The following is a 22,303-nucleotide window of genomic DNA, read 5'->3' on the forward strand; positions in this document are numbered from 1 at the left end:
GAAGGATTGACCCAGAAAAGGATCAGAATATGGAGGGAAAACCAGTTCGTAAGTTAAAAAAAAGGCCCTCCGGTGCGGTGGACTGAACTTTTTCACCATTGGGAAATTACTCCAGTAAAGTCCAGGTCCCTTTCAATTAAACGAAGATGAAATAGAAGAGAATGTCAAACTGTTCAAGGTTCCGGTAGGGAATCTGCAAACGCGAATGCTTCATCTGGTGTGTTGAATAGTTTTATATTTCCATTCACGTTGATCTTCACCGTTGCAGGATAAAGTGGAGTGTAATCCACATTCTTCTCTCAGGCGTGATTTTACTGGATCAAAGGTTTTGTGTTTCTTAACCACTTGCGCTGAGAAGTTGTTGAAGATACATGCGGCATGTTTGATCCAGGTCGGCCCGCGGTGAGATGTCTGGATGCGGCCATGACATGCTGTTTATCACAGAAGTTGTAGAGCCTCAGTATCCTAAGTCTTGGACGCATAAATAACTTACATTGCTTCTTTTTCCTGACATTTGTATTTAATGGTCAATTATTCTATGTCAAAGTGTTTTGTTTTTTTTTCACCAAAAAATCTTAATAAACCATTTTTTTCTGTCTTTACTGAACTCTTTACTGAACATATTTTAATAAAGTTAGTTGAGTTCAATTTAATTGTCGTAGTGAATTTCACAAAACTTTACTCTGATTCTGACTAAACACCGCCATGTGGTGGTGCCATGTCGCCACTGCATCCAGAACTAAACAAACATATCCATAAACAAGATATTTTAACGATCAGTTTTGTATTTTTACAATAAAAAGAAACTTTTAGCCGTTTCAGTAATCAGAATTTAAACTGAATCAGTATTCTTTTTCCCCAAAACAAAATGCAAATTATGTTTTTGTGCTCTTTTAACCTTAAACAAACACGAAACAGCTGTAACAACCTGGAGTTCAACGCCCAGAAGACAGAAGATGATCGTGGATTTCAGGAAAGGTAAAGCCCCCCAGCCCCCCCTCACCATCATAGACTCCCTCCGATTTCTCTGCACCACCATCACCCGGGACCTCAAGTGGGGGCCCACCATCAGCTCCCTCATCAAGAAGGCCCGGGAGAGGATGTACTTCCTGCAGCAGCTCCTCACCTCCTCCGTCACCGTGTGGTACGCTGGAGCCACAGCCAGAGACAAACAGAGACCTCTGCTGAGAAGGTGATCGGCTGCAGACTTCCATCTCTGCAGGACCTGTACGTCTCCAGGGCTCTGGGACGAACAGGTCGGACTCTTCTCACCCTGGACACGGACTATTTGAGCCACTCCCTTCAGGCAGGAGGCCACTCCCCTCAGGCAAGAGGCCACTCCCCTCAGGTAGAAGGCTATGGTCCATCGGGACCAGAACCTTCCGCCATAAGAGGGAGGAAAGAGTTTCTTTCCCTCTGCCGTTGACTCATTAACACTTCTTAAACACTGCCACTTTAAACATAAATTAATCACTCAATGCACTGTTCACTTTCTGCTCTACAAATGTAAATTCAACTGTACATTTGTGTACATAGCCTATTTTTATTTGTTATCCTTTTGACTGATAAAGGTTGTTTTATCATTGTTCTTTGTTTTATTTGTTAATTTATTTTCATTGACAATGAAAATAAACCTTTTCTGATTCTCTGATTCTGTACAATATGATTTATATTACCTGATGATAAATCCATTTAATACATTTTGAGTCAAGCTGTGCTATTCTTCTTTAAAACTATATATATATATATATATATATATATATAATATTTATATATATATTATATAATATATATATATATATATATATATTATATATATATATATATTATATATATATATATTATATAATATTTATATATATATATATATATATATTATATATATATTAAATATTATATTATATATATATTATAATATTTATATATATATATATATATATATATATATATATATATATATATATATATATATATGATCACATTCTTACGGAAAAAAATAAACTCTAAATAATTAGAAAAATCGAAATAAATTAATAATATCAGGTGGGAACCTGCCAATCATCTTGAGGGAACGTGATAATTACCTTGAGGGAACGAGTATCTTTTATCCTTTCTTTCAACTGTTCTTAGGGATCATCTCAAAATGTGTTGAAGCTGAAACGACTTGAAAATTTTACGCGTTGATAAAACGATAGTAGCTTGATAGACCCTGCTCACCTCTAGTGAACATCCCTGAACATCCTTTGGTAAGTTTATATTTAGAAGTTATAAACTCTCCAAATAATGTCACCTGTTGCGCATGTTTGTTTACTCAATCCACATGTTCCAGGGGCCCTAGGGGCCCTACGACACATCAGATTCAACCCAAACTGGGAGATGACCACATTGAAATAGTCTCAAGAGGATGAGAGAGTGAGAAACTAATGTTTCTTGTCAAAACCTGTAATTGTCAATTGCCTGCGTTTAGACCTTAGACGACATGTCAGAATGACAGAAGCAGGACACACGCTTTCGTCCCGGTGAGAATCTCACGTCTTCTGTGATTGGCCGAAACCTCATGCGGATTTGTGTTGTTTCCTTCTTCCGGTCAGTGGTAGCACGTTACTAGAGCCAAATCTCTTGATCATTTGCTGCGCCGCGTCTTGTTGCAAAAAAGCTTTTCCAACTGTTCTGCACCAGCCGCGTTGGCGACGCCGGCCCCTTGCGCCGTGCTCCGCGCACGCACCCGCCGCCTAATGTTGGCCTAATGCTCGTTGCTGAGAGAGTTTTTTAGCATTTCAAAACAATTACTGCCACAACGATGTATTGAAGCTTCAAAGCAACAAAAAGACGAAATGTAGGTTCAACCCCCCCAGACGAAAAATATTCAGTCTTTTCAGCTTCAACCCATTTTGAGATGATCCCTTATGCTATTTAGCAGCGCCTCCAATAGGTCACCTGTCATACCTGCCTGTCAAAAAATATAATAAGAAAAATAATATACATCATAAAGTAACTCATTCCCTCAAGATAATGATCACGTTCCCTAAAGATTATTCAATTGTTCCCTCAAGATAATTAACATGATTCCACCTGATTTCGTTCCTTTTCTTTCCTTCTTAATATCTCGCTTATGTCACCTGCGAGGCTCTGTATTAAATGTTTTTGTTTGCATTGATTTTCCCACAAACCCCTGCGCGCTCGCGCAGCCGCAGTGACGCCGCGGAAGTGACGCTGCAGATGCAGTTCAGTCTCCGGAATAACGCCGTGAACTGTGCAAACTCACGCTGTTTGTGCCGTTTGTGCCGTTTGTTTCTCTCGTGTCTGACTCTTCACACTCCTGACTCTGCTCCTGCTCCTCACTCACGGACACACCGCTGATTTTAGCCGCAGGAACCGCACAAACATGAAGGAAACTGCGGCAAAAAGACGCGACAAAGCTGCGGCGGCTCGTGAGAAGAAGGAGCCGAAAGAAGCGAAGGCCGAGCCGCAGGACGTGGACATGCCCGAGGAAGAGGCTCCCGCAGCGGCCACAGCAGTGGAGCAGGACAGCCTCACTCTGGAGGGTAAGACCGGGCTCACGTCCTCCTCACGGCGCCGTCTGAATCTGACAGCCTGTTAGCATGTTAGCATGTTAGCTCCGGTGATGATAAACAAACCCCGTTGACTATCTTCTCTTCACACCGACCGTTCAGCTTCAGAAGGACGTACTCTCATTTAAACAGAACGGTTCTTTGCACAGATCACCGGGACATCTCGGCTTTAGTCTGGGGCTTGACATCTGTTTGATTTGTCACGGTTTGTTCAGGTTTAGATTCAGATTCGCGGAGTCATGGAGCTAATGTCAGTGATGCTAATGCTCCTGCTCACGTTTCCTCCGCCACAGTTTTGACCTTTTTACTGCAGGTTTATTCTCCCTCTGTCCGCTTTATTACAGAATTATAATGACACAAAACAGTTGCACTGGAGACTTCACAGTTTTGACAGAAAAGCATTACAAGAGGCAATTATTGTGAAGGACTTTTCAGAGTCACAAAAACCTCTTTAAAAACATCAGTCATACTTTTTCCAGCTCTCCAAACCTGCCCTAAACAAACGTATGTATATGTATATAGATCGATACATTTTCTACCCTTTAAATGCCTCGCGTGCTGAAAAAGTTGGCATAAAATAATGCGGTTAAAAATAATCAGTATCGTCCCTGCTGCGTCTAAATGTGTTGCAAACATTAACGAACACGTGAAGCAGATGGAGTTTGGTCTCGGCCCTTGTCCCTGGTCTCGGCCCTAACCCCCGTTTGTCTGTTGTGTGTGGCAGACATCAAAGAGCATGTGAAGCAGATCGAGAAGGCGGTCCAGGGGAAAGAGCCTCGGTTCGTCCTCCGCGCGCTCAGAGCTCTGCCGTCCATCAGCCGCAGACTCAACGCCAACGTCCTCCACAAAACCATCTCCGGCTTCTACACCAGCAACGCCGGCGCCAAAGACCACCTGCTGGGCTTCCTGGATGAGGTAGGGCACCTGACGCGCACAGGGAGGGGCATCTGATGCGCACGGGGAGGGCATCTGACTTGTTTGTGCGTGTGTTCTAGCCCATGGAGATGTCGGAAGGAGATGTTCAGTTCAGGCCTCGCTCTGGTAAGGCTGCGTCTGCTCCTCTGCTCCCTGAAGTCGAGGCTTTTCTCCAACTGCTGCTGGTGATCCACCTGTGCAACAATAAGAGCTACAGCCAGGTCAGACTCCTCATCTGCACCTCTGATCCTCCTCTCACCCTCCTCTTCTCACCCTCTTCTCACCCTCCTCTCACCCTCCTCTTCTCACCCTCTTCTCACCCTCTGACACTCCTCTGGGCAAGTTGCCTAAAAAAAAAGGCTGTAATTTTTTCCCCTAAGCTTGATATCTCTCATCTTCGCTTAAAATTTCTGTAAACTACATAAAAATTCCCAAACTAAAAAGTTTTTTAAACGTTTGTAACGGGGTCTAACGTCGGGGTCTAACGTCGGGGTCTAACGTCGGGGTCTAACGTCGGGGTCTAACGTCGGGGTCTAACGTCGGGGTCTAACGTCGGGGTCTAACGTCGGGGTCTAACGTCGGTCTCTAACGTCGGTCTCTAACGTCGGTCTCTAACGTCGGTCTCTAACGTCGGTCTCTAACGTCGTCTCTGTTTCCAGGCTCAGAAAGTCTCAGATGATCTGATGCAGAAGATTTGCTCAAAGAATCGAAGAGCTCTGGACCTTGTGGCGGCAAAATGTTTCTACTATCACGCTCGAGTGTACGAGTTCCTCCAGCAGGTGCAGACACTACGCAGGTAACACACACACACACCTGGTTATGTTTGTGTCTTTAGTTTCCTCCGCACTCGTCTCTGCACCTCCATCTGGCTGCAAAATAGACGGGGGCCTGTAGGGCCTCAAATCGCCGGCGGGCACGGGCTTTGAATTAGGAGGGGGCCCCCTGTGCCCCTGTATCGAAATTCCTCGAAAAAAAAAATCAAGATTTAACTAGTAATTTGGTCATATTTGGGGCATTTTCATCGCTTAAGTTTCATCTTGACAGACATGCTACTTCGCAGTATTCTCGCTTCTCATTGGCCAAACGGTGTCCGTGATCTAATTTCGATGAAAGCGGGCATCTGATTGGTCGCTGCGTTCGGGTGTACTCGGAAATGCCCGGTCTAATTTTGCCCCAAAAGTGATATCTAGGTTGGCGGGCGTCAATCTCTACTCAGTCCAAAAGTTGTTTGCAACAAAAGCTGTAGTTTTGCACATAGGGATAATGTCAATGTGAAAGTATCTTGAAGGGGGAAAACCCCCATCACCAAAAAAACAAAAAGTGACTGATGAACAGAAAAGGAAAAAAATTGATTATGAGAAGAATGATAGGGACAGGCAGAATATGGAGTGGTGGGACACACCTGTCCCCTGCATCAGTCTGACAGGAGCAGGATTATTGTACCGTGTGTTTGGTCTTTCCTCAAAAGGGATACAAGGCACAGGTATTTATTTGACAAGCTTTGGTGTTTAACAGACCTTTTACAAGCTACTATTTTAACAATACTGATACTTGATTTGTTCCCTGACAAGAAATTATGATTCAGTATTTGTGCTCTTCCTTCATATCAAATATAAGATAAAAGTACTTTAAATTGTTTTACATGCTAATAACGAGGTTTAAAACAACAAATTTATCTTGTTCTTATGATGCTGCGCGCGCTTGTGGGCCCCTGAAATTGCTGGGGGGCCCCTAACTTTGAAAATCTATTTCTCAGCCTGTCCATTATCTCTCGTTTGTGTCTTTAGTTTCCTCCACACTCGTCTGCGCACTTCGACGCTCCGACACGACACTGATGGACAGGCCGTTCTCCTCAACCTTCTGCTGAGGAACTATCTGGAGTTCAACCTGTACGACCAGGCCGAGAAGCTGGTGTCCAAGTCTGTGTTCCCCGAAGTGGCCAACAACAACGAGTGGGCCAGATACCTTTACTACACAGGTACTTCTACTGCTACTACTGCCCAATACCTCGACTACACAGGTCCTACACACAAATACTAATAAATACTAATGCTGCTGCGGCTTCTTTATTTTTATCTATTTATTCATTTATTTGACATTGCTCCAAAAATATATTCCACTGTCCAGAAATAGCTGCAAGCTCATTTTCATCTAGATCCGTCCGTCTTCCCTTATTTTGGACGGGGTATTTTGAAATGTGGACGGGCATTTTCGAGTGCAAGGACGGGGTCATTTTTATTAATAAATCTTAGAAAAAAAAGAGAATATTATCACTAAACCGGGCCGGAAAGCGCTTGACGATAGTCCGCCACGGTCCGCGCCATGACAGTTTACTGTTTACAAGTGAAAATTTGCATGCTGCGTGTTGATTGGTCAACGAAGTTTGTGTGCTTGGCTCTGATTGGCTGCCGAGCCGTGGTCTGGAGAGTGCTGAAGCTACTCGTTTGCCGAACCTCCATCAAGAGGCCGAGAGGAAGGCGCAGGCCGGCCGACCGCGCGGCCGAGAGGCGCAGGCGGCGCCAGAGTATGGAAAGTCAATATGATAAGAGAGGCGTGCGGTCGAGCGGTGCCCGCATGGTGATCTAGATCGGCGTGCAGGCGCCTCTACGCACGCTGAGCGCCGTCGGCGTAAATTACGGCGCACCGCTTTATTTTGTAAAAGGGCCGGAAAAAACGCAGCGATACATATTATCAGCATCATATATTTATATTTCGCCCGCCTGTTCAATATATTTCATTTAAACATCCGTAAACCAAGTAATAAAATTACTACGGCCTTACTGTTGGTTCGACATAATATCATCTGAATATTGCTCCCGGGATTCTCCCAAAAGATATACAGTTATTCTCAGCCCAGCCTTAGGTGATGTATGATATATAAATATATGATATTTTCCCCTTTTGTTTCATCGAGAGTAAAAACGGCAAGCTGTTTTCAAGACAAATTAAAGGACAAAATGCACTTAATTACTTTTGGTAAATCATATAAGTAACACCATGAGAACTCAAAAAATAACTAACCACAAAAACATCATTACATATAAAAAGCAACTTTGATTTATTTAACGGGTAATACTTTTAAAACAAAAGCATCTATGGTGTTCATACTTTCTTTACTCCAGCGGCTCCATGTTTGTTTCAGCACAAAAGTAACTGACTCAAAAAGTCATTACTGTGTTAAACTAAATTGTTCCGAACGTCGTTTTGATGTCATAGTGATATGTTTCTCTTCTATTCGATACATGTGAACCTCATCGTTACAGTTCCTCCAAACACTAATACTCTCATTCCTCAGGACGCATCAAGGCGATCCAGCTGGAATACTCGGAGGCCCGACGCACTCTGACCAACGCCCTGAGGAAAGCTCCACAGCACACGGCCGTGGGCTTCAAACAGACGGTAAAGTGTGTCACATTATGCATAACCTTTAACCTCGTCTCACATTGTTCCTCGTCACAAACTCGGCCGGCGCATTTAGCGTCATTCGCACTAGTTTGATGAATCCTCTCCCTCCGAGCCTTCAGTAAGTGAACTCGTTCTGTCCGTAATAATCCACAGAAAAACAATATCCACTTATATATCTAGATATAGATATATAGATATATTAGATAGTGTCAAATAAACAAAGTTTTCTTCTGTGAAAATATTCACAATGAACGCTCGTCCGGCGCATTTCTCCGTCCATAACAAATGACCTGTTTGAGTTATAAGATGTTTGGTGGCGTCGATCTTTTCTTCAGACTGTTAGCAACAGAATGAGACCATCCACAGGGTTTGTTTTTTACAGCCTCCGGGGGGGGAAATGCGCCGCTTCCGACGCACGCTTTCAAGTTGTTTACGATGACAGAGAACATTTTGATTGACATATGATTCTACCCAATGAGCCAAGCTTTTGAATGATGGGTGGGATTTATAGCCAGATTTTTCGGCAGGAGGAGACTAGATTTTACGCATCACGTTTTCTGATTTTGTTAGCCTTTTGATATATGTATTATACAAAGGAAAAAAGAGAAAAAAAATCTTATAAAATGTTGATGGTTTTTTCACCTCTTATATGGGAAATACATGGGTAAGCTCATATTTACCCATTTTAACATAGAATAACATTGTTTTTAGCAGTTATAATAGGTATTAGTGGTCGACAAAACATCAAAATGTATGTTTTATGATCATAGAGGAGCTAAAATTGTAATAAAACGATGATACAAAAAGGTCAACAGCACCAAAATGCCTGTTCCTAGAGATCTGAACCTTTACACAGTTGTTGTCAACAAGATAAACATCATGTACAGTGAACAGCATAAGCACACAATGAAGTATTCAATTAAATTAATTTTTGTAAGGCCCAAAATCACAACAACAGTCGCCTCAGTATGTCATGCTTAGGACCTTTACAAATCGACAATATTCAGGCGAGACTAAAAAAAAAGGATGTATTTTGCATGTTTGGGTTTCTGTAGTGAGTTCTGAAGCCCTGACAGTGTTCATGTGCACATCTGCAGAAACTAGAAGGCCTAAGCTTTCTAACAATGCATCACACTCACTTGTGGAACGTAAGATCCTCTTTTAATAAGCAATGCCATTTGGGTCCAACCATTGTGCACAGGGCGAAAATAGGCGGATGGTAAGGGTAATACCAATAGTTAATTCATAACATTTGGCCTTTAAATCCAGACACAAGGCAACTCTCTTTAGGTCTGTTTTCTCTCTCATTTATGTGGAAACGGCAAAAGTGTCAAGTGCTTTAATCTACCACTGAGTCCTTTTCAATTATTGTGTCCAGATGCATGTTCCTCCCACAGAGACAGAAAGACTAGGCCTTAAAGCAGCTCCTACACCAAACTGTCTGTGGCCCTGTCTCCGGCCCTAACCCCGGCCCTGTGGCCCTGTCTCCGGCCCTAACCCCGGCCCTGTGGCCCTGTCTCCGGCCCTAACCCCGGCCCTGTGGCCCTGTCTCCGGCCCTAACCCCGGCCCTGTGGCCCTGTCTCCGGCCCTAACCCCGGCCCTGTGGCCCTGTCTCCGGCCCTAACCCCGGCCCTGTGGCCCTGTCTCCGGCCCTAACCCCGGCCCTGTGGCCCTGTCTCCGGCCCTAACCCCGGCCCTGTCTCCGGCCCTAACCCCGGCCCTGTCTCCGGCCCTAACCCCGGCCCTGTGGCCCTGTCTCCGGCCCTAACCCCGGCCCTGTGGCCCTAACCCCGGCCCTGTGGCCCTAACCCCGGCCCTGTGGCCCTAACCCCGGCCCTGTGGCCCTAACCCCGGCCCTGTGGCCCTAACCCCGGCCCTGTGGCCCTAACCCCGTGGCCCTAACCCCGGCCCTGTGGCCCTAACCCCGTGGCCCTAACCCCGGCCCTGTGGCCCTAACCCCGTGGCCCTAACCCCGGCCCTGTGGCCCTAACCCCGTGGCCCTAACCCCGGCCCCGTGGCCCTAACCCCGGCCCCGTGGCCCTAACCCCGGCCCCGTGGCCCTAACCCCGGCCCCGTGGCCCTGCCTCCGGCCCTCACCCCACCCCGGCCCTGTCTCCGGCCCTCACCCCACCCCGGCCCTGTCTCCGGCCCTCACCCCACCCCGGCCCTGTCTCCGGCCCTCACCTTGGCCCCGTCTCCGGTCCTCACCTCGGCCCTGTCTCTGGTTCTGGTTCCTCAGGTCCATAAGCTCCTGATTGTGGTGGAGCTGTTGTTGGGGGAGATTCCAGACCGACTGCAGTTCAGACAGCCGTCCTTAAAGAGATCTCTGCACCCGTACTTCCTCCTCACACAGGGTAAGCACCAGGACTCTGCACCCGTACTTCCTCCTTACACAGGGTAAGCACCAGGACTCTGCACCCGTACTTCCTCCTCACACAGGGTAAGCACCAGGACTCTGCACCCGTACTTCCTCCTTACACAGGGTAAGCACCAGGACTCTGCACCCGTACTTCCTCCTTACACAGGGTAAGCACCAGGACTCTGCACCCGTACTTCCTCCTCACACAGGGTAAGCACCAGGACTCTGCACCCGTACTTCCTCCTCACACAGGGTAAGCACCAGGACTCTGCACCCGTACTTCCTCCTTACACAGGGTAAGCACCAGGACTCTGCACCCGTACTTCCTCCTTACACAGGGTAAGCACCAGGACTCTGCACCCGTACTTCCTCCTTACACAGGGTAAGCACCAGGACTCTGCACCCGTACTTCCTCCTCACACAGGGTAAGCACCAGGACTCTGCACCCGTACTTCCTCCTCACACAGGGTAAGCACCAGGACTCTGCACCCGTACTTCCTCCTTACACAGGGTAAGCACCAGGACTCTGCACCCGTACTTCCTCCTCACACAGGGTAAGCACCAGGACTCTGCACCCGTACTTCCTCCTCACACAGGGTAAGCACCAGGACTCTGCACCCGTACTTCCTCCTCACACAGGGTAAGCACCAGGACTCTGCACCCGTACTTCCTCCTTACACAGGGTAAGCACCAGGACTCTGCACCCGTACTTCCTCCTCACACAGGGTAAGCACCAGGACTCTGCACCCGTACTTCCTCCTCACACAGGGTAAGCACCAGGACTCTGCACCCGTACTTCCTCCTTACACAGGGTAAGCACCAGGACTCTGCACCCGTACTTCCTCCTTACACAGGGTAAGCACCAGGACTCTGCACCCGTACTTCCTCCTCACACAGGGTAAGCACCAGGACTCTGCACCCGTACTTCCTCCTCACACAGGGTAAGCACCAGGACTCTGCACCCGTACTTCCTCCTCACACAGGGTAAGCACCAGGACTCTGCACCCGTACTTCCTCCTCACACAGGGTAAGCACCAGGACCAGAACTTCCTCCTCACACAGGACTAGAAGACCTGGACATGTCTCTGTGAGGAAAGTGTCAGATTGAGCGGTGTATTTGACCCAAACTGCCAGAACAGGATTTGTACCGAAAAGCACTGAAACGGTGCATTTATTTGTAAAATGGCCGATTAAACTCTATATCTGAGTTCTCGACCTAAATTCTTTTATTGACAATGACTCTTGGATGAGAGTCGAAACGTCTATTTTTTCTGAGTCCAGATGACTACAACTGAAGCTTTTTCTACTATCTTCCCAAATCCTCAACAACTCGGCTCATGTCCCATATAAATCATCTAAATAATAATTTATTGACTAAAGACACAGCCTATTCTAAGCCTTAGTCGAGTCACTCAGTGGCATTTTTGTCAACCAAAACTTATTAGTGGACAAAGTATTTTATTGTCATTATTAAGATGAAATGAACCACAGCAGAAGTGAGTCTTTGGAGTGACATTAAAACTTACCAAATGTGCAGTTTTTCTTGGTACTTTTCTGGAGATGAAGTTGTTGAGTAAACTTACAAAATCATGTGATATTCACTGTACATATTAAGATACATTAAGCTTATTGTAAATAGTTTTGGAAGCATTTTTTTTGTATCACTATGCCTAAAAGACCTTTTAATAACCAAGATGGTGGTATTATTACATCAAAATGTCAAGACAGAATAAACTATTCCTGTATTTATTCAATAATACCTTTTTTATTTGGTTAAAAAATACTATAAAAATTCTCTAATTAAATCTCATCTCAGAAGCAGTTTTCATGGGAATGTTTGGATTTGAAGATGCAAAATGCTAAACTTGTATAAATTCTAATGTATTTCTTTACTTTACCTTTCTTTTCTTTACTTTTCTCCTTCAGCCGTTCGCACTGGAAACCTGTCCAAGTTTAACCAGGTCCTGGAGCAGTTTGGAGAGAAGTTCCAAACAGATGGAACCTACACTCTGATCATCCGCCTGAGACACAACGTCATCAAGACCGGTAACTATATGGCGAGTACTGCTGCGGCGAGTACTGCTGCGGCGAGTACTGCTGCGGCGAGTACTGCTGTGGCGAAATCCTTATAGTCTGACCCGTTTTTCAGTTCGTGATAGGGCGATTTATCAGGCTGATATTTGCACTTTTAGGCGACCTTCAGTCTCCGTCACAGCACCTAGCCCCACATATCGGCCCCACATATCGGCCCCCAAATGCTAGTCCATGTTAATGCTAAAGCTAAAGGAAAAGGCACATCGTCTTCTGCTCGCGCTCGTCTCACCCGGCGTCGTTGTCCTCTTCTCGTCCTTTTAGGTGTTCGTATGATCAGTTTGTCCTACTCCAGGATCTCTCTGAGTGACATTGCCCTCAAACTGCAGCTGGACAGTCCTGAGGATGCAGAGTTCATAGTGGCAAAGGTATGAGGCCTGGCCCGGGACCTAAACCCGGTCCAGAAATGGTCTAACCCGGGTGTGTGTCGCAGGCAATCCGAGACGGTGTGATCGAGGCCAGTATAAACCACGAGAAGGGCTTTGTCCAGTCCAAAGAGACGATGGACATCTACGGCACCAGAGAACCTCAGCTCGCCTTCCACCAGCGCATCTCCTTCTGCCTGGACATCCACAACATGTCTGTAAAGGTGAGAACATCCAAAACATGTCCACAAAGAGTGTCCGCTGGTGTTTAAGCGCCGAGTAAAAGCTCTTATATGCGATCAAAGTGGCTTTACTGCATTTACTGGACATTTAGGAGCACATTATGAAGTGTTTTAGCCTTCACTGGACAAATACTCACAGAAATGTTAAATACTTTTATTTATATTATACGCTTAACCACACTTTCTTTATTACACATGAGCCATCAGCGCCACCGTGTGTCCAAACAGGGCCACGACACAGACGCCTGTAACAGACCCCTTTGTGTTTTTCAGGCCATGAGGTTCCCCCCTAAAGCCTACAACAAGGACCTGGAGTCTGCAGAGGTACGGGCGGGGCATCTGACACATGGGCAGGGGAGGGGCACCTGACACGCGGGGAGGGGCACCTGACACGCGGGCAGCGGGGAGGGGCACCTGGGGAGCGGGCAGTGGGGAGGGGCACCTGACACGCGGGCAGTGGGGAGGGGCACCTGGGGAGCGGGCACCTGGGGAGCGGGCACCTGGGGAGGGGCACTTGGGGAGGGGCACTTGGGGAGCGGGGAGGGGCACCTGACGAGCGGGGAGGGGCACCTGGGGAGGGGCACTTGGGGAGCGGGGAGGGGCACTTGGGGAGCGGGGAGGGGCACCTGACGAGCGGGGAGGGGCACCTGACGAGCGGGGAGGGGCACCTGACGAGCGGGGAGGGGCACCTGACGAGCGGGGAGGGGCACCTGACGAGCGGGGAGGGGCACCTGGGGAGCGGGCACCTGGGGAGCGGGCACCTGACACAATTGTAAGGCAACTGTTTTGGGCGTTACTAAGATAAACTGAAAAGTTCATCTGAGTCGAAGGTTTAAAGCTGATGATGTTGCAGGAGCGACGCGAGAGAGAGCAGCAGGACCTGGAGTTTGCCAAAGAGATGGCAGAAGATGACGACGACAGTTTCCCCTGAGCGTCTGACCCCCGAGTCCCGACCCCCCCTGAGCGTCTGACCCCCGAGTCCCGACCCCCCCTGAGCGTCTGACCCCCAAGTCCCGACCCCCCCTGAGCGTCTGACCCCCGAGTCCCGACCCCCCCTGAGCGTCTGACCCCCAAGTCCCGACCCCCCCTGAGCGTCTGACCCCCGAGTCCCGACCCGAATCCGTCACTTCACTTCGGAGTGTGAAATGTTCTGTAAAAGTCTAATAAACATATGCCTTTGTGTAAATGTGTGTCTGCTTTTTTTGTGGAACAGAGACTGGGTCTGGACTGGACCGGGTCTGGACTTGGCTGCAGCTTCTCCAGATCTCAGCCAGTTTGAGTCATTTAAAGTGATGGGTTATGGACAATATATCTTTAAAACACAAAACTAATAAAACATAAACAGAATTAAAGCCGCAAGCAGCATCAAACAGCCGTCATGCCAGGCATCTCCTGAACTCTGGCTCTTATGCGCCTCCTGCCACACGAGAATAACATGCTTCATCGCATTGGCATAATTAACAACTCAATAAATGACCATAAAGATCATGATTGATTCCTCCTAAAGATGTTTGTCTCCAAATTTAAAGTTGGTTGGGCTAACGCTGAGGAGGAGTTTGTGAACATAAATGTATGTATGCATATATTATATGCATATTTCAGAGCTTTGGTGATTTTCCATTGGGATAACATTGGTTGTCTATGTAGTGGCACGCACATCCACAGACTGGCCAATCACGTTGACGCAAAGATAATTTAGGGAAGTCTCACCTGCATATCTCTCTTGGCTTTCACCTCTGACGATGGCACACAAGTGGGAACTTTGAAACGGAGCCACCAGTTAAAAACGTGTTAAAGCCGTTTCAGACACCGCAAGTTGCTGCCCAAACGGCCTAACGCCCAGCAACATACGCTAGGTGAGTACTGCGGGTCCTCTCCTGTCCATTCATACTTTGAGAGTTAAACATGTTTAACTCTGGCATCCTCGACTCTGCACGCACATCTACATTACTCCTGGCATGTATAATTGTTTGTTTAATCGCCCTGGTAAGCAATTTAATTATATTTAATTCATAAACGGATTGTGCGTTCATGTCTGGTGTTTGTTTAGCCCTGCGCACGGACCGTTTGGGCCACTGCTACGGGGTGTTTCCCTCTGGAGTGCGACAGGTATGTTTCCGTGCCGGCTTAAACCCATAGTGAAAGTTCATTAATTCCAAATGTATTGTGTGCTACAGGATCCGCTTGAGCCTCCCATTTTTGCTCCCCTTCGCACCCCCCTTCGAATCCCCCTTTTTGCCCCCCCGCTTATCATGCTCTTTTTAAGTATTTTTCTATTAACGGGCAGGTTTTATGTGTGAATGAGAGAGTGCATGGTCTATCTATGGTCTGCTTTTAGTATATTGGTAATTAAAATGTGTTTGAATTAAGATTGATCAAAATAAAGAATGTAATTTTCATACTTCCTGTCTCTGACCAGTCAGTCCTTTTATTTTGGTGCCCAGTTAGAGTGGCTAAATTTGAGTGGGTTTCCTGGACCCTTAAATCAGGTGGTGTTGCATAGAATTTGGGATCGTGGGTGTCCTTGAACCGACACCTTAACGTGGTGGAGGGGTTTGAGCGCCCGAATGATCCCAGGAGCCCCTGGTAGGGTCTCCCAAGGCAAACAGGTCCTAGGTGACGGGTCAGACAAAGATCGGTTCAGAAGCCCCCTATGATGAGTAAAAGAGCCAAGGCCGTTCACGTCGCCCGGATCGGAGTCACCGGGGCCACATCCTGGAGCCAGGCCTGGGATGGGTGCTCGATGATGAGCGCCTGGTGGCCGGGTCTTACCCCACGGGGCCCGGCCGGGCACAGCCCGAAGGAGCAACGTGGGGCCGCCCTCCCGTGGGCCCACCACCCGCAGGAGGATCCATAAGGGGCCGGTGCAGAGAGATCTGGGCGGCAGACGACGGCAGGGGCCTCGGTGACCAGATCTCAAGACACAGAGACTAACTCTGGGGACATGTCTGGGAATGTCACCTCGCTGGGGGGGGGGAAAGAGCCTGAGCTTGTGCGGGAGGTTGAGCGATACCGACTAGATATAGTCGGCCTCACCTCCACGCACAGTTTGGGCTCTGGAATCCATCTCCTCAAGAGGGTCTGGACGCTCCACTTCTCTGGTGTTGCCCGCAGGGAGAGGCGGCGAGCTGGTGTGGGCTTGCTTATAGCCCCTCAGCTCAGCCGCCACATGTTGGAGTTTACCCCAGTGAACGAGAGGGTTGCGTCCCTCCGCCTTCGGGTGGGGGACAGGTCTCTCACTGTTGTGGCGGCCTACGGGCCGAACAGCAGTGCAGAGTACCCGGCCTTCTTTGAGTCCTTGGGAGGGGTACTGGACAGTGCACCGACCGGGGACTCCGTTGTTCTACTGGGGGACTTCAACGCCCACGTGGGCAATGACAGTGACACCTGGGGAGGGGTGATCTGGAAGAACGGCTTCCCCGATCTGAACCCGAGCAGTGTTCAGTTATTGGACTTCTGTGCTAGCCACGGTTTGTCCATAACGAACACCATGTTCAAGCACAAGGGTGTTCATCAGTGCACATGGCACCAGGACACCCTAGGCCGGAGGTCAATGATCGACTTTGTTGTCGTGTCATCTGACCTCTGGCCGCGTGTCTTGGACACTCGGGTGAAGAGAGGGGCAGAGTTGTCAACCGATCACCACCTGGTGGTGCGTTGGATCCGCTGGCGGAGGAGGAAGCCGGACAGACTTGGCAGACCCAAGCGCATTGTGAGGGTCTGTTGGGAACGTCTAGTGGAGCCCTCTGTCAGTAGGGTATTCAACTCGCACCTCCGGGAGAGCTTCTCCCATGTCCCGGGGGAGGTTGGGGACATTGAGTCCGAGTGGACCATGTTCTCCGCCTCCATTGTTGATGCGGCTGCTCGGAGTTGTGGTCGCAAGGTCTCCGGTGCCTGTCGTGGCGGCAACCCCCGAACCCGGTGGTGGACACCGGAAGTAAGGGATGCCGTCAGACTGAAGAAGGAGGCCTATCAGGCCACTCTGGCTTGTAGGTCTCCGGAGGTCATCGACAGGTATCGGCAGGCCAAGCGAGCCGCGGCTCGTGCTGTCGCAGAGGCAAAAACCCGGGCCTGGGAGGAGTTCGGGGAGGCCATGGAGGAGGACCATCTGTCTGCACCAAAGAAATTCTGGCAAACCGTCCGGCGCCTCAGGAGGGGGAAGCAGTGCCTCACCAACACCGTTTACGGTGCGGGTGGAGGCCTGCTGACCTCGACTGTGGATGTCGTTGGACGGTGGAAGGAATACTTTGAGGATCTCCTTAATCCCTCAGTCACGTCTTCCGAAGAGGAAGTAGAGACCGGGGACTCAGAGGATGGCTCATCCATCACCCAAACTCACTTCATGGGAGTTTGCCCAACCAGTCCACATGTGCTTTGTGGATCTGGAGAAGGCTTTCGACCGCGTCCCTCGGGGTGTCCTTTGGGGGGTGCTCCGGGAGTACGGGGTCCGGGGCCCTCTGCTCAGGGCTATCCGGTCCCTGTATGACCGGAGCAGGAGCTGTGTTGGCATTGCCGGCTGTAAGTCAGACCTGTTCCCAGTGCATGTTGGACTCAGCCAGGGCTGCCCTTTGTCACCGGTTCAGTTCATAATTTTTATGGACAGAATTTCTAGGCGCAGTCAGGGGTCGGAGGGTGTCCGGTTTGGGGACCACAGGATCTCATCTCTGCTGTTTGCAGACGATGTTGTCCTGATGGCTCCATCAAACCCGGACCTGCAACATGCACTGGGACGGTTTGCAGCCGAGTGTGAAGCGGCTGGGATGAGAATCAGCACCTCCAAATCCGAGGCCATGGTTCTCGACCAGAAAAAGGTGGCTTGCCCTCTTCAGGTGGGTGGGGTGTCCTTGGGTGTCCAAGTGGAGGAGTTCAAGTATCTCGGGGTCTTGTTCACGAGTGAGGGAAGGATGGAGCGTGAGATCGACAGGCGGATCGATGCAGCGGCTGCAGTGATGCAGTCGCTGCATCGGACCGTTGTGGTGAAGAGGGAGCTGAGCCGAAAGGCAAAGCTCTCTATTTACCGGTCGGTCTACGTTCCTACCCTCACCTATGGTCATGAGCTTTGGGTAGTGACTGAAAGAACAAGATCGCGGATACAAGCGGTCGAAATGAGTTTCCTCCGCCGTGTGGCTGGGCGCTCCCTTAGAGATAAGGTGAGGAGCTCGGCCACACGGGGGGAGCCTCCACGTCGAGAGGAGCCAGCTGAGGTGGCTCGGGCATCTGTTCCGGATGCCTCCTGGGCGCCTCCCTCGGGAGGTGTTTCAGGCATGTCCCACAGGGAAGAGGCCGCGGGAAAGACCCAGGACACGCTGGAGAGACTATGTCTCTCGGCTGGCCTGGAAAAGCCTCGGGATCCCCCCGGAGGAGTTAGAACAAGTGTCTGGGGAGAAGGAAGTCTGGGAGTCCCTGGTTAGACTGCTGCCCCCGCGACCCGGCCCCGGATAAGCGGCAGAAAATGGATGGATGGATGGGTAACTTGTTGGGGAGTTAGTGGGGAATTTAGCAGCCTCAGCTATAACTCTACCTCTTGGTCACCACATCCATGTCATGGTTACGGCTCTGCCACAGAAAATATGCCTTGTGTCTGATTTAGCTTTTTTGATCGGGACCCCAAAATTGATCAAATATATATATATATATATATATATATATATATATATATATATATATATATATATATATATATATATATATATATATATATATATATATATATATATATATATATATATGTATATATATATATATATATGTATATGTATATATATATATGTATATGTATGTATTTCACACTGTAGGGGGCGCTATCTCGACAATTGAAAGTGTAACAACTGATTCAAATTTGTGCAAAATCTGGAATGTGCTAGTGGGAGCACTTTTTATTTTTTTTTATTTTTGTATTTATATTGTTGAATTTCAAAAAAATGGTGGAACAGGAGTTTTAAAATGAAATGTGTAATTTTAACAGATGTAGCTATTTTGCCATTGGGAAAACATTGGAGGTTTCTGTCATTGCTACGGCGTAAGAAATATGGATATGGGTTTTGGGATCGGAACTATAGAATAGATTTTTTTGCTAGAGTTTACAAAAAAAACATTTTTTTGGTTTAATTTAATTCAACTCTAAAGGAGGCTATTGCACCCATTTTGATGTTTTCACAATGAGCAGGTTCAGGAGTTTTTCTGCCGTGTGGAGGTAAAAGTGGAGGAGGCTGTTCTTATGGAAAAATAATAATCTGGCCCTTTGCCTTGTTTCAATTTCGATTTAAATTCTATTTCAATGCAATTCATTTTTGTAACGCCCAAAGTCACAGCCTGACATCTACATGTCTGGACACCCTGGGGTGAGCAGGATGTCCCAGGGCCACGCCCTCACACCAGAGCAATCAGCTGCTTTTGTCCTTCAGAGCCGGTAAACTTTCCACCTTCCCATTGGAATAAAAGGAACTACGTGTGTCCAGGACGGGCAGTTGTCTCTCTACGGTGTCGGTGGTCAAAATGTAAACCCTGTATCTCTTGTTCTCCTTTGGCCTGTTCCATTTGCATCTCTTCCCTCTACGACCTGCTTGTGAATTGTAAATGTGGAATAGGTCATGTGACCATCTGTGATTTAAGGAAGGGGACAGACGTGGGACGGGAGTAACTTGGGAGACACACATTTTGGGGAGCAAGGCACGAGACAGACGCATGGACTCTGCCTTCAACGAGAATGGCCGAGTCCACACGAGTTTCTTTCTGATTCAACCACAAGATTAAACATTTTACTTTTGAAACAAGACCACTTGCTTCTTTGTTTTATAGAGAGATTTTTGCCACTACACTGGTGACTTTGTAACTTTACTTTGTAACTTTACTTTGGAACTTTACTGACCCTCAGTCAAGTTTATGCCCTGACTGACCTCCCATGATCTGCCACCTCTGGTACTTTAAGCACTGGCACTTTTAGTGTTATTTTCAGTTCATAACTTGAGCTCTTCGTCTTGGTTTCTTGAGCTCCTCTTTGATCGACAACATAACAACCTCAAGAGCCTCTAAAAGTCCAGCTCCGTCCTGGGCTGTGCTCTGGACTCGGTGCAGGAGGTGGGGGACAGAAGGGTTTTGGCTAAACTCACATCTATGCTGGACCATGAGTGTCGCCCCCTGCAGGACACTGTGGTGCCTCTCCAGAGGTGGTGTTTCGAAGGTGCGTTGGGTAGACAAAAGACAGCTCGCTTGACACTGCTTCGTGATTTAGAAAATGGTTTTAATCATGAATAAACAGCAATCAAATACAGATGTCGACAATCTGGATCCCCTCGTAGCCGAATTGAGAAAGACCCCGTTTTCCCTCAACAGGAGGGTTTTATATGCATTTCAAAGACAAAGAAAACCCCCTTGTGGGCCTGTGCCCCACACGGGTCCAGCTGTATGCAATTTTACGGCTATCGTCTTATACCCAGGAGAGGTTGGAAACTTAACCTACACATTCTTCATTGCTCAGTAACTCAACAACATTTCCTGTTTTTCGACCAGGAAGCCTCTCCTGTTTATCCTACACATTCCTATGCAGTTTTAAGATACTTCAACACTCTGTCCACTCTGGAGAGCAGCTTCAGTGAGAGACTGATCCACCCTCGTTGTGTGAAGGAGACATTTCACAGGTCTTTCCTTCTGCTGCTGTCAGACTTTATAACAAACACTGTTAGTCCTGAACATGTGTTCACGTGTGTAACTGTCATACCCATGTGCAATACTGTCATACCCATGTGCAATACGGTCATACCCATGTGCAATACTGTCATACCCATGTGCAATACTGTCATACCCATGTGCAATACGGTCATACCCATGTGCAATACTGTCATACCCATGTGCAATACTGTCATACCCATGTGCAATACTGTCATACCCATGTGCAATACTGTCATACACATGTGCAATACTGTCATACACATGTGTAATACTGTCATACACATGTGCAATACTGTCATACACATGTGTAATACTGTCATACACATGTGCAATACTGTCATACACATGTGCAATACTGTCATACACATGTGTAATACTGTCATACACATGTGTAATACTGTCATACACATGTGTAATACTGTCATACACATGTGCAATACTGTCATACACATGTGCAATACTGTCATACACATGTGCAATACTGTCATACACATGTGCAATACTGTCATACACATGTGCAATACTGTCATACACATGTGCAATACTGTCATACACATGTGTAATACTGTAGCATAATGTCAATCGTCCCTGGTGCAGTATTTTCTGTCCATATAACAGCTGTAAATAGTGTTATTAAGATTATTAGTTATTTCTAAGTTATCTGTTTTTATTTCATTTATGTGCCTAATCTGTGTTGCAACCCTGGAATTTCCCCATTGTGGCACAAATAAAGGTGATCTTAATTTATCTTTACTACAACCTCGAATAATTTTCTTCACCAAAATAGCTGCAGTGAATATGACCTGAGAAGATCAACCAAAAGGCATTTCTCTTTGTTTACACTTTTATACATTTAAAAATATAAGCCACCTTTGTAACAGCCAATAAGAAGATACATGTTGATCTTTGAGGTTCATTTGACACTTGTCCGTGAGCAGAGTTATATGTTCAGACCAACACAATCAAACCATTTTGTTCATATTTCTACTGGAATTCACCTTATTATTCTGTCTTGGTCAAAACATGTGTTTATTGGATGTCAATGGAGATTTGCAGTGTCTTGTACTTAAACTCTATTGAAGTATTGAAGTTCACTCTTAAGTCTTAAATATGTCATTCTTATTGTTTACTCAGGGTCAAGTCAGTGTAAAAATATTCTTTTGGACTTGGCCCCTGTCTTCACTGGCATTTAACACCTCCTTGGAGTCATACCATGTCTCAGCTTCAAATCGTCCATCATTGTCCCTGTCCTCAAGAAGCCCCGGACCACTGGACTTAATGACTACAGACCTGTGGCGCTGACGTCTGAGGTCATAATCCTGGTCCTCCCTGACCTAAAGTCCTTCACCTTCCCCCTGCTGACACTCGGACTATCAGGACAGGAGCTCCACAGGGCTGTGTACTTTCTCCCCTGCTCTTCTCCCTGTACACAAACTGCTGCAACTCCAGCCACGCCTCCGTTAAACTAATAAAGTTTGCGGACGACACCACCCTTTTCAGCCCCTCTCAGATGGGAAAGAGTCTGTCTACAGGAGTGAGGTGGAGCGGCCGGTGTCCTGGTGCAGCGGTAACAACCTGGAGTTCAACGCCCAGAAGACAGTGGAGATGATCGTGGACTTCAGGAAAGTCACAGCCCCCCAGCCCCCCCTCACCATCTCAGACTCCCCCATCACCACCGTGGACTC

At 47.5% G+C, this 22,303-nt stretch overlaps 1 protein-coding gene across 1 annotated transcript; it reads left to right on the forward strand.

The window, feature by feature from the left end:
* The first annotated feature begins 3,223 nt into the window (after positions 1-3,223).
* On the forward strand, positions 3,224-14,136 carry psmd3 (proteasome 26S subunit, non-ATPase 3). Its single transcript, XM_072442827.1, has 12 exons — positions 3,224-3,545; positions 4,297-4,487; positions 4,568-4,708; positions 5,147-5,283; positions 6,275-6,465; positions 7,783-7,886; positions 10,133-10,247; positions 12,179-12,298; positions 12,608-12,711; positions 12,777-12,932; positions 13,224-13,274; positions 13,804-14,136. The coding sequence occupies exons 1-12, from the start codon at positions 3,386-3,388 to the stop codon at positions 13,879-13,881; spliced, it is 1,548 nt and encodes a 515-aa protein (XP_072298928.1). The 5' UTR covers positions 3,224-3,385; the 3' UTR covers positions 13,882-14,136.
* The last annotated feature ends 8,167 nt before the right edge of the window (positions 14,137-22,303 follow it).

Source organism: Eucyclogobius newberryi, unplaced genomic scaffold, assembly GCF_026437365.1.
Source record: "Eucyclogobius newberryi isolate DKJ021-1_F unplaced genomic scaffold, fEucNew1.0.hap1 SCAF_13, whole genome shotgun sequence".
In the NCBI taxonomy this organism is placed as follows: Eukaryota; Metazoa; Chordata; class Actinopteri; order Gobiiformes; family Gobiidae; genus Eucyclogobius; species Eucyclogobius newberryi.